The sequence below is a fragment of the Mus caroli genome, unplaced genomic scaffold, assembly GCF_978045245.1.
Source record: "Mus caroli unplaced genomic scaffold, Mus_caroli_1 scaffold_16, whole genome shotgun sequence".
NCBI classification, from domain to species: domain Eukaryota; kingdom Metazoa; phylum Chordata; class Mammalia; order Rodentia; family Muridae; genus Mus; species Mus caroli.
In genome coordinates this window covers 71,934,353-71,947,303 of record NW_028227271.1, presented here as the reverse complement: position 1 = coordinate 71,947,303, position 12,951 = coordinate 71,934,353, and the positions used below count along the sequence as shown (strand labels likewise).

Below are 12,951 nucleotides of genomic sequence, written 5' to 3'. Positions count from 1 at the left end.
TACATCCATATGCTGAGTCGGGTTACATCCATAATACTGCTGTGAGAGCAGGGAGTGGGGACTCAACATTCACAGTCAAACTTTGAGAAGTCAGAGTTATTCCCAGCATCACTTATAACGAGCCTTGCGTATTTGCTGTTGACATTCAGGGTTGTAATGGGGACATGCTTTCGCTGAAAATTCTAAATTCTCCTGAGAACTGTGATGCTGGCTGGCTAAGGTCAAATGTCCTTTTCTGACTAGATTGGAGACAGAAAAAAAATATTAGCATTTAGTAACATTTTCTTTTCAGAATTCTGAGAGAAATGTAAGACTCCCAGACGTAGAACATAATTTGCTCTGCGTTCCTTATTTTGCCGCTCATAAATTCCAACCTCCTTAGCTTCAATGCATGTCCTAGATGGCGAGTTACAAGTTTCCCCTCATTTTTCATTTCTGTTTGTGTCATTTTTTATATCATCTCATTTGCTTGACTTAAGACATGAAATTCCAAGCAAATAAATCACTGTGGTGTGACTTTGAAGAAAAGGTCTTGTGCCGAACTATTTTGAATTCCTCTGATGCTAGGGGTACCTGTCATGTGATTAATACGGTTTGGGTTGTGCTTTTTTTTTCTCTCTCTTTTGCCCTGAATGCTAGAATTTATTACCAAGTACTAAAAGTGTGTTTGTTTCAAAAGTGTGATGAATTTGCGTGAGTTGGGTCCTTTTCAATTAACCATTTTGGAAATAGATCTGCCTTCCTATCATATTTTTCTTAGAAACAATGAGCAGAGGAGAGTTACTTATGGGGTAAAGAGAAGACATATTTTACCTGTCACTCAAATCCAACTGGCAAAGCTGAGCATGGGAGAGATGGGAATTCACTTCGGCCAGACTTGAAATTTCGTTGTCCTTGTTTCTAAGTTTTCAAAAGACAGTTTTCTTCTGTCCCTGACATGCCTGGTGCTCTGTTAGTTTTCTTCCCTTCTTTTCTTTCGCCTGTGTCTGACTGTGCATGCCTACAGTGGCTTCAATATAGTCTTCTCTTTTATCTCTACTCCTCTCAGGCCTTCTTTGAAACCTCTTTCTTCGTTACTAATCTCACAGTCAATGTCCTGCATGTGTGTGTGAGTAGACATACACACACACACACACACAAACACACCACTGGTCTCTATAGTGGTCCTGGAACTCCTTCATAGACTGTATGTAATTCAAGGCATGCTCTTATATGAGTGTCTAGGAGTTTCTACAGTAAATTACCACACACTTGGAGGCTTATCACAACATAAACTCATGTTTAACAGAAATTTAAAGGAGATCTTTGTGATACAAAACCAAAGTGGCAGCTGAGTGGTATCCCCTAGGATTTTGGTGCAGCCCCTCTTATGTTTCTCTTAGTTTGGGGTACACAGAAACTTCTCTGATTATGGCTCTATGAACCCCCCAGCCTGTCTCCCTCCAATGGCCTCCTCCTGTGGGAAAGTTACATCGCCTCATGGCTCCAACTGAAAACCTAGACTCCATTCACATCTGTAATATCTTCTCTCTGCCCTCACTGTGCTGTTCCTAGATCTGGGCTGTTGGTGTGGGTGTTTTCTAGGGGCAACCTTTATCTAGCCCAACAGTTTTATACTTTCAGATCCTGTCCTGTATTTTACAGTCTACTCATAGCCATATACCAAAATTCATTACTGCATGCAATTAATTTACTCCAAGTTAAACTCATTTCATGGGAGGTTGGGTTAGGATGAAAAATCTGACAGTTAATTGTCAAATTATAGCCCATCACATAACCAAGAGGTAGAATTAGAGGAGGATGAGTTTAATAATAAAAAAAGTATGCATTGTCAATAGAAGTATAATAGACATGAATATTAAAAAAAATCACCAAATCCTTGTTTCCTTTTACTTCAAGGAGTTTTAGTTTTTAAGAACTCTTTGTGAACAAAACTCTTGCTAGTAGGGATAATATTTTAAGAATTCTGACATAAAAGTAGTCAGATTACAATATAAATGAAAAAAGATTTGATAAAGAAAATGACAAAATTGTTTTCATTGTAGGTGATACACTTCTTTAACAAATGGAATATGCAGGGTGGGCAAAGAGACACCAATCAAGTTATGATTTTATTAAATGTTAGCTTGCCAAAAGACATATCCATAATTGTTATGAAGTTCTCACCCAACATCTTTACATAATTGTAAGTAATGCTTTCCTCGGCCAGAAGTTATCACCCAATATGTATTGTTTCAAAACATACGAGTTAAATATGACTGCTGAATATATACCAGGAGATACATGTCCAGGTCTCTTAGCTGAAAGTAGAGGCTGTTAGGAATGTGAGTGTGTAGAGCTCATGAGAAGTGCTTTCCAAATATCTTGAAAACAAGTAGATCGATATGTTCTCAAGCTGGAAGTAAAGACAATCTTTGTAGAAGATGTGTCTCCAAAAGTATGTGTATGCGAGTTGAATAATGAGTTCTGAGTGGCTCACTGAGCATAAAATATTTCCCCAGTAAAGATGCATAATTTTGTCTTTATAAGTGCTCTGGCAAATATAGAGTGCCCACTCTGTCCCAGATTCCCAGAGGAAAATTAATGAGATCTTGAGAATTGTTTGTTTTCCTGAAGCCAATGTCAGAAGGAAAAAAAAAGAAGAAAGAATGAAAGAAAAATATAAAAGATTCACAGAAAAGCTGGAAACAAAAGCCCATATATTTGCATCTATATTGGTTATGGATCTGAGAGTTCACACCAGAAGTATTTTGCTAGGATTCAGCCAGGATATTTGATAATAAAAAATAAAATAAAATAAACTGGTGACTACAGCTTTGGTGACTTTACATTACAACTGAGAAATGATCACACAAAATGAAGAATAAGACAGTCTTCGTGAAAACTTAAGACACTCTAATACCATCAATAAAGTAAAAGGTGAGGGCAAACAAAGGCACATGGGACACCTGCATCACCACCATCCTCAAGCTCTGCATGACCCTTCCTACAGTTTCCATGCTGCCTCCCAACGAGGGCCTTCCGGATTCTTGCTAGCTACCGTCCCTTTAAAGCTCTTTAACCATATTGTGAAATGAATCTCATCACGTGGCTCAAGAATTCACCCCTGCACTAAGGTCAAGCCTGTTCATTGCCACTTATTTTCTTAACAATGTCAGCTTATGATTGCTTTGCTCCTCCTGTTTGTGAAAGGAACTGACCCGAGACCACACAACGCCACCATTGTGAAGACAACTGTAATGCAGGCTTTGCTGTTCCAAGTTACTTCTTCTGAGGAGTAGCCCATATGCCATTATTCAAATAATCTTAGGTGACTCATGTGTGATGGAAAGTTTTCACAGCTTAATCCTTTCAGGATACTTCTCTTTACATGCCCAACAAATATTATTTCAGAAGAAAAACCATAATTTTCATCTGCTAGATTTTTAGCAAATATCATATTTTCACTATCTCTTATTGGATAGCTTCTTTATTTACATTTCAAATGTTATCCCTTTTCCAGGTCTCTCCTCTGGAAACCCCCTACCCCATCCCCTCTCCCTGCTTCTATGAGGGTGCTCGCCCACCCACCCACCCACCTGCTCACCCACTCCCGCCTTCCTGCCTTGGAATTCCCCTACACTGAGGCATCAAACACCCTCAGGCCCAAGGACCACTCCTCCCATCCTCCCACTGACGTCCAAGGGCATCTTCTGCCATATATGCAGCCGGAGCCATGGGTCACTCTATGTCTAGTCTTGGTTGGTGGTTCAATCCCCAGGAGCTCTAGGGGGTCTGGCTGGTTGTCACTCTTGTTCCCACCATGGGGCAGCAAATCCCCTCAGTTCCCTTATAATTAAATGTTTTTAAAGACACACATTGGGCAACTATGAACATAAGCAGAGCAGTCCTGGTACTCAACTACTGTGATGTCGGGTCTCTTATTCCAAACTTGATGGAGCTCTCATTGTGTCATATACATACAGACACTTTTAAGAACTCCTGTATAAAACTACTCATGCCTCTAGTAATTGGAATTTCACTAAATTTAAGCTTACAGAATGGACAAGACCATATTTCAAGACAGTCTTACTTGAACTCATAGGGATAATTTTTTTGAAACTCAGGAGGCAAAAGTATTTCTCTGAACCTGTAGCTACGAGGTGCCTCTGTGACCACCCTTACCTTCATATATGTCTTTCGTTAATGGAAAGACTTCTGAAGTGCCACCGCTGTTGCGTGCCTCTATGCTGGCCACCATAACTTCAGGTTCTGTACTAGACAGAGTAATATTTTTTTGACATGGGGATGGTTACTAATTATTTTCATTCCCAGCACCCCCGCAGGAGGTTCACGAGTGCTGAGGAATGAGTCTGTGGGAACTCACCCCATCTTAGTCAATTCTTTTATCCCCTGGTCTACTCCCCATACTTGGAGTGGCTCAGTCACCAGAAGCATCTATTTGTCCAAAGCCCTGGTTCATCATTTGTGTGTCCTTAGATCCCTGATTTCAAGAAGTTTAAGAGTTTTTGACACCAGCGAATGACTTGTACAAAAATTTAAACTTGGGCATACCTCCCTCGATAAGTAGGCTTTGTTGTTGCAGCGTCTGGGTATCTTTGTTTACTGTACAGCCTGGGGGAAAGGGATCCAGTATCATCTCAGATCTAACTCTCACATACTGAGATTCAAATATAGCTTTATTTCCAACTCCCTAAGGAGTATGCATGTGTATGTTTTCAGGAGTAGAAACCAGAACAAAGCAAACAGGTAAGTAGATAGTGCAAGCACTATGACAGGTGACTACTATCTTAGCCTCACACTTTCCTAAAGATTTATTGTAACACAGTACCGACAGCCCACCCATAGCTTAGCTTTACACTCATCTTCTTTATTATGAGCTGTTTACAACACCAGTTAAATAATATAATTACTGCTCTATCATTGTGAGAATGAATGTTCTAGATGATCCTTTCTCACTCTTCATGTGGCAGCTCCTGTGTACCTCTTGTCCAAAGTCTGGAGGAACTGTGTTGGTGGCCATATGTATTGAAGTCACTCAACCATCTCCCAGGCTTCATCTCCCATGTGGCTCTTCCCTGTGGTGGAGGTTGGGAGCTGGTGGGATGGTCTGGAGCCTGGGGGTGTAGAACATTCTATATTCATTTTTATAGCAACTATGCAGTGCTTGTTGATTGTGTGTGTGTGTGTGTGTGTGTTATTGTTCTAGGTAATAAAGTAAGTGAACTGGGCAACTCAACCTCCTGACCAAGCACAGTTTGACTTTTAGAAGACAGGAGAGACAGGTAGATGCTTTTGTCTTTGGGATTTGGGCTTGATTTTGGTAAATTCTCCAGTGAAGAAAAGGTCCAACGTGCTGCACAAGTGATTTCCACAGAAGTAAATCCCCATCGCAGACCGAAGTTTACACATGTTTATGATTATAAAGAGGTGAGCATAAGTTTGCAGGAGGCATAGGCCATGTCTGTATGGGCTCCTTGAGTAAGGCAATTCCAGAAAGGAAATGAGGTAGTCCACAGGCTACATACTAGGCTGTCCAAATCAGAGCTGCTTTCAATGGCCATGCTAAGAACCATAAGTCATCTGGAGCAGAATGGACAGAGGCAGTAGGAAAGATGATAGGATGTTCTAGGTATCTTTGGTTTCTATTGCTGGTGGAATGGGGGTGGCAATGATGGGTTCTCACATCTAGGAAGAAACAGAACTCTGCTATCGTATCAAAATCAGTCTGTGTTTGAGTTCTTAAAACCAGCCCAGCTTCTGTAGGTCACACCCTGGCCAGGCAATTGTTGCATTAGATGAATCACAAGCTGCTTAAAATCAATACTTGTTCTGTGAGTGGGTCCAGAGTTTTAAAAATGAATACCTTCTATGACATGTGAATCAATGGATCTTGTGATTAATATATACTGAATGCCAACAGCTCTGACCTTAGACATGCACAAATTTGTATGCTTTAGGTATGTATTCTTTTTTCTGAATCACAGCAAATAGAAACAAAGAAACCACACGAGCCAAATAACCAAGAAGCACTTAACTTGACTGTTCCAGGAGCAGGACAGGATAGGCACAAATCCAAGCCATGAAATTTCAGTGTTAGTGAACCACCTAAAATCAGTGGGACTTTGGCAAATACCCAGACAGTACCTTCATCCAAAATCATATAGCAATTGTGCTTATTACACGAATTATAGACAGCTAAGTAAGATAAATGTGTAAACCCCCCGTCTATTGTCACTAGTGCATCCAAGGTCAAGGAATTATCAGTTATTGCATTCGACTTGGGAATTAATTTCACCCAGAGCAATCACCCTTATTGGTATGTCATTGTCAGTTCAAATGTGACATGGTACTGGGTTTACTATTAGCCACCCCAGTCAAAACCCATACGAATCTCAAATTGTGACCTTATTTGGAAATACATCTTGCACATGTACTATAATTAGTATGAGCTTGTCATTACTGATTTGTGTTGGGCTCTGATCCAGTAGCTAGTGACCTTACAAGAAGAGGGAATTTTGTTTCAAATACAGAAGACCTTGTGTTATCTGAGAATTGTTGTAAGTGCAAGCCAAGGAATACCAAAGACCTTTTCCCTGCTAAAGGCTAGGACAGTGGCCTAAGCAGAGTCCTCTCGGTTTCTAAAGGAGCAACCCATTACTGCCCCGCTTTAAGACACTCAGCCTCCAAATCTGTAAGACCATGTTTATTTTGTTAAAATTACACAGTTTTTCATACAGCCTGGGGAAAACTACAGTGTTATCTTTACTAATTAAGAAAACAAATACACGAGGAACATTCAACATTTTTGGAGCCATTATGCACTTAGCCAAAGTGATTTTGATTTGATATTAGGTGAAGAACAATAAAGGACTCAATGTATAGTAGTTAAAAATACTTTAATACTTACCAGTGCTCTAAGAATAAGATATATCACTGAATTGCATAATGATGTTGGTGCAATAAGAATTAAAAACAAGATATTAGGTTTTTTTGTAGAAAGATATTTGTAAGAAGATATTAGTTAAATTAGTTCCTTTGTCACCTTATGATTTTGAGGAACTGCCCATGGGAAACAACTGGATTCTCTGACATAATCAGGGAGGCAAGTATGCTATGGATTCATTTGAAAATGAACAATCGCCTTTTACCTTAGACATAAAGACAATGTTGAGCATTGGACAGCTCTACCAAAGTGACTAAACTATTTTACCTCTGTACAGTTAGATTTATGTCACTCTGGAATAGACATAACAGCCAAATGAAAGTAAGTAGTGAAGACAACCAAAGTCAAGGTTGGCTAGAAAGATGATCTATTCAGACACTGTGAAATCCCCACTAGTTTTGAGTTTCATTTTAGTTTTGCTTGTTTTGAACAAAGGTATGGCCCCACAGTCCCTGACAATTTGTTTATAATGGTGGTGACAATGTAACACTCTCCAGTGTGTCACAGAAATACATGGCATAAGAATATGAATGCAAACATATGAAAACCACACACACCCCCACAAAGCCCTCAGGTGGTTGTTAATTTTTGGTGCTGTGTAATTAAACTAGTTTTTTTAAATGTTATCTTTTGCCAGTATCTAATTAGCAAAGCCATCTGCTGAAAGAGCAGTGGCCCATCTGCTTGGAATGTTGTTCTCCTCATTGTTATGAAAAGCATCCACCACTGCTCATCCCAGTCTAATTAACTTCTCTTGCTGTGGAATGTGATAATACACAGATTTGTTTATACACTTCTGAGAACTGTGGATTTATATGTATGGAAGAAGTACATAAAAGGAACCAATCTTTTTCTCCCCAACATCTGACTTACTCTTGAGATCACAGCTCCATTTGTCATGACAGGAGCCTGTCTCTGTGCAGAATGAGGAGACATGTTATAGTCTACTGTGAAATAACAGATTGTTTTTTACATCCCTGGGTTTCTGTAGTTCTAAAAATCAGTGTTCTGTTGTCCTGAATGCTTCTCTATTGGTGTGGTTGTAGCACTGCCACTTGCCAAATATTGATTGAGAATGCTGTCAGTCCAAGCATTACCATTGGACTTGAGAAACACCACATGAAGCTACTGTACCAGGAGAAGGATGCAGGTGCTGCTGTGTGCTCTTCTCAAGTATGCAGTAAACTCTTTTCTTTAAGGTTTTGAAATAATTTTATTTCACAAATTTATTGCACACATATTATCTATCTTCATCCACCTAGCAGGATGTAGTATACTTAGTTGATATTTAATGAATATTAACTGAAAAAGAGATGTCATGTAAGAACCACATATCATATCATAAATGATATTTATGTGTCTTTATAGAAAAATGGGCTACCTCTAGGAAACCTAAGTTTTTAGAAATGTAGATCTTCAAGATCATTGATTCCATTAGTATCCAAGTTACCACTACTATTATTTTATGTTTGCTTCTGACATGTCTAATGAACATTAAACGTTGAATAATAGAATATTTGTGTTTCTTTCCTCTCCTGTAGTAGAAAAGAAAAAAGGTAACTAAAAGTCAAGATTTTTTTTTTAATTTTGAGAATGTATGACTGAGTTGTACTGGCATTGGAAATGTGAAGTGCCTTAGCATTTGTTTTGACTGCCAGAAAAATAGGTTAGGGGGGCGGGGAGCCCAAACATAGCTAGAGTGAATGTGAAGGCAAGTATATAGAACAGTTCCTACGTCAATTGTAGGCTTTGCTGCACAATAATGATACACGTACAAATAACCAGCTTCAGTGAGACTAGGATCAAGTTAGAGCCAAAGGTCTTTCATCCACAAGGACAGGTCCTTACAATAAGAGACAGCAATGAGCTCCACGGGAAGCTGAGCTTGAACAAAAAGAGTAGAAACTTCAAGAACAAATTAATGCCAGATAATTCCATTTGCCTCTCTGGTTTTCTCCTGTGGAAACATGTTTTCCATAGCTGCCAGAAGACCAGCAAAGTAAAGTCTAGTTTGGTGAACGAAAAGAAAACTGCTATGAAATTAATCCAGAACTCTTAATCCTCTTGTAAATCTAGAAGAGTCTCCTTTCCAGCTTCATGTCTTATACAGTTGTGCGATACCTAATAACATATGTTCCTCACTATCTTCTCATGGTGAATATATTCCCACCATTAATATATAATTTCCTTTTCCCTCTCTTCATGAATAATTTGAGGCCTTAGAAGAGCTGTGCTTTCTAATTAAGTCTGGATTTGAGTCTGGTTGATAGAGAAGCAGGATCTCTCAAAGCTTCCCCTCGACTTCAAGGCAGAGAAACATCAATGGGTCCTGTTTTACTATTGTCTAATAAACATGTATGAGTAGTTGCTGTTTTTCAGTATTCTGGACAAAGTAATGAAATATTTATGAAAACTCATACTCTTTTCCTTTTTGCAATTTCTTTTCACTCCTTGTCCTTGGCTAATATTTATCTTGAAAATGTGAAGGCTACTTGAGCACCCGCTAGATTTGAGAAGCTGTTTGTTTACCAGCAGCAGCAGCAACAGCAGCATGGAGATCTAAGAACTTTGATGGCATTTGATTCATATTCTCTCTTAATCCTGGGGCTCACCCTGCTGCCCAGACCTCTGGTGTTTATTCAGGAGACTATTCATATTTTCCCTTTTTTTGCATTCCCCTCAGGTTTCCTACTTGGTAGACATGGGCTCCATCCTCAGCCATCTGTTTAAGGTCCCACCAGGTCACTCCTCCTAAGCATAACTCCTCTATAGCCCAGGCAGACTCGAAACTCATCATCCTTCTTCTCAGACATACATCACATACATCACCATATATTTCATGTGTGTCTCCATATGTGTCCTTGTATGAGATGTATGCAGGTCTGTTTCTCTCTCTGTCTCTCTGTCTCTGTCTCTTCTCTCTGTCTCTCTCTGTCTCTGTCTGTATGTGTGTGTGTGTGTGTGCCAGAGACAGAGAAACAAGGTTAGAGAGGGTGAAAAAAGAGAGAAAGAGAGGAAGACAGAGGGGTGGTAGAGCCAACGTTGAGTATCATTTTTCTGGTACCCTGGTACCACCTACCCTGGTGGGTCTTATTTTTTTAATTAGATATTTTCTTCATTTACATTTCAAATGCTATCCTGAAAGTCCCATATACCTTTCCTCTCCCCTGCTCCCCAACCCACCCACTCCCACTTCCTGGCCCTGGTATTCACCTGTACTGGGGCATATGATCTTCACAACACCAAGGGCCTCTCCTCCCAATGATTGCTGACTAAGCCATCCTCTGCTACATATGCAACTAGAGACACAGCTCTGGGGGGTACTGGTTAGTTCATATTGTTGTTCCTCCTATAGGGTTGCAGACCCCTTTAGCTCCTTGGTTGCTTTCTCTAGCTCCTTCATTAGGGGCCCTGTGTTCCCTGATATAGCTATCTCTTTTGAGGCTATGCCAGTGCCTGGCAAATACAGAAGTGGATGCTCATAGTCATCTACTGGATGGAACACAGGTCCCCTAATGAAGGAGCTAGAGAAAGTATCTTATTTTCTTTTTACCATGCTTTCTAACTTGCCTAAAACTCCCTGGTGAAGCTAGACCACCGGGGCAGTCAGGCAGCCCTGCCTGATGCTACCTCCTCAGAACTGGGACTGTAAGCAAGTGCACTCACACCCAGCTTTTGAAACAGTGCTGAAACTCCTGCCCTCCTGCATTGCTTTCATACCAAGCACTTTACTAACATAGCTCTCTCTCCATTCTCCAATATTTAACTTTAACAACAGCACCAACTCAACAAGAGCCATTGTGGGTACCTCCTCTGCTGAAGTGTTTCACCATACAGAAGCGCTCATAGCTGTGTAACCAGAACCCTTTTTTCTGTTCAATGACATCAACCCCTTTGGTAATAAAAGCTTAAATTCATAATGAGTTCTTTGTTGCTAAAGGAATGTATCAGCTCATTGATTCTGTTATATATTTAAATAAGAGCAAAGGTGCAACAGGGAGTTTTCTATAAACAGATGTAAGAAAGAAGCCTATTAAAGTTCACACAAGGGTAGCAGTGAGTTTATTTTCATTTTTGGAGTCTGCACGTCACAGTGCTGTGCGTATAGCTCTTACCTCTGTGCTGGTATCTTCACTGTTGATGGAAATATGTGCTGTCCTGAATGGAATCCAAGGGAGTTCTTGTGTGAGACACTGCCCCCATGGCACCCTGACCCAGGAAAGGATCTCAGAAATAACACATTCTCTTATCAGAGGTCGTCAATAACGACTGCATTCTTGATGATTCCACACGATCATAATAAACAGACATGGCACTGTTCCTGTTTGTGGAACACCAAGTGGGTTTGGTGTGGATTGTTTTCTCATTGCCTCGTGTTTGTTGAGAGGGATGAGCCATCCTGCTACAGTTGTTATGACTGCCTTGGTTGTGTATCAGTGTTTGGCAACAGCAGCCTGACCTTATATTCTCCTAGGTTTGGAAACTTGAGAAACAATTCTTCCTGGCAGGTGGTGGAGGCTGGTATTTTCCTGCATGTTTTTTTTACTTTGGTTTATATTGGGTTGAGTGTAGCTACTTCTTTGACATTTTCTGACCCAAAAAAGATTGTTCCTCACAAGATTTCCTGAAAATAACGTCACTGGTCCATAACTGAATCTTCAGAAATCTAATTTTAACAGCTAGAGGAAAAAATTACAAAAAGAAGATATGAAAAAAATATATAGACTTCCCACATAAAAAGTCTACATACCACAAAAATAGTAGAAAAGAACAAAAGTCAGTCTTTGAACTGGTGTTAAATGACTCACAAACTTAAGTTGTAAATCACCTCTGTCTTCAAAACTGGCGTTATCATCTTAAGTATCAAAGTTCTCTATGGGACTAGACATGCTAATCTACCAGTCAACTTGATTAGCATGAATTAGCTTTGAAAAGTTTGTAATGTATGAAGCATCATGGTTTTAAATCGAGCTAGTGGCGGTGAGGAGATTGAAAACAGTCCCAGTGTCCTGGGCATGGACCAGTCGTGCTCTGACTGGCATGTATACAAGGATTGTGGTAGCTAGAATATGCAGAGTTATACCTGGCATTATCCATGAGTGTTGATGCATGACACACTGTGCAATAAGCTCTATGGTTTTGAATGATTCAGGTGACTCTGCTTCATGGTCTCCTTTGCTGGGAGCTTGTCCTTGTTTCCCAGAGGCAATCAATCTTGTTTACCAGTAACTGTGACTAAAGGTACTGCTGTTTTGACTGTGAAGCAGACTCTAAAGAGGACAAGTCTTTTAAATGTCTTAATTTGAAAGTTGAATGTAAGCCCATGACTGGATGCCCTGTATTTGGTATTAATTTTATGCCAGACTGAAGGTGCTGGCACAAGGATGAGCTGATATGATCTAATCTAGCCACCAGGACCCAATTATGTCCCACCTTTCTGGGAAAAGGCCCTAACTTTTGTTTGGTCTCTTTGCAGGCTGTGGAGTGGGAGTGTGACGAAGCCACCAAGAAGGCCTGTTACAGCAAGGGCAAATCAAAGGTAAGGACAGAGAAATATACAGATACCCCATTGTGCACTGAGGACTGTGTATAACATATCTAAGGCATATATAAAGAGGATATGTTCCATGTTTCAAAATTTAGTGGAAATGTTCACAATAAATAGGCATTTCACAGAGGGTCAGAAAGCAAGCTAAGACCTAATTTGTACTTTCAGTCATTATATAAGATTCAAAATAAACTATGACAACCTTAGAAACATGTAGGAAATAATTTTAAAATAGTATTTAATTTGCCTGTCCTATATTTTGTAGTTGACTACAGACAGTAGTTGAATACTTGTATTATCTTATGTTTGCAGTACCAGGAGTGCAGGGCCTTGTATGTACCAAACAAATATAGGATACTTGCTCAATAGAATCACTGCATCAAAATTACCTGAGGTATATTCTTGATGATCTCCTCTATCTCCATCAGTGCTGAAGTCTACATTCCCAAATTCTCAT

The 12,951-nt window shown here is 39.8% G+C and overlaps 1 protein-coding gene across 4 annotated transcripts in view; it reads left to right on the top strand.

Moving 5' to 3' along the window:
• Sema5a (semaphorin 5A) overlaps nucleotides 1-12,951 on the top strand; it is a 460,555-nt gene that overhangs the window by 283,935 nt on the left and 163,669 nt on the right. For all 4 annotated transcript variants that reach the window (XM_021182965.3, XM_085832019.1, XM_029469705.2 and 1 more), the window contains one exon: nucleotides 12,423-12,485. In XM_021182965.3, coding sequence (XP_021038624.1) covers nucleotides 12,423-12,485 — 63 coding nt within the window. The remainder of the gene's footprint in view (nucleotides 1-12,422; nucleotides 12,486-12,951) is intronic.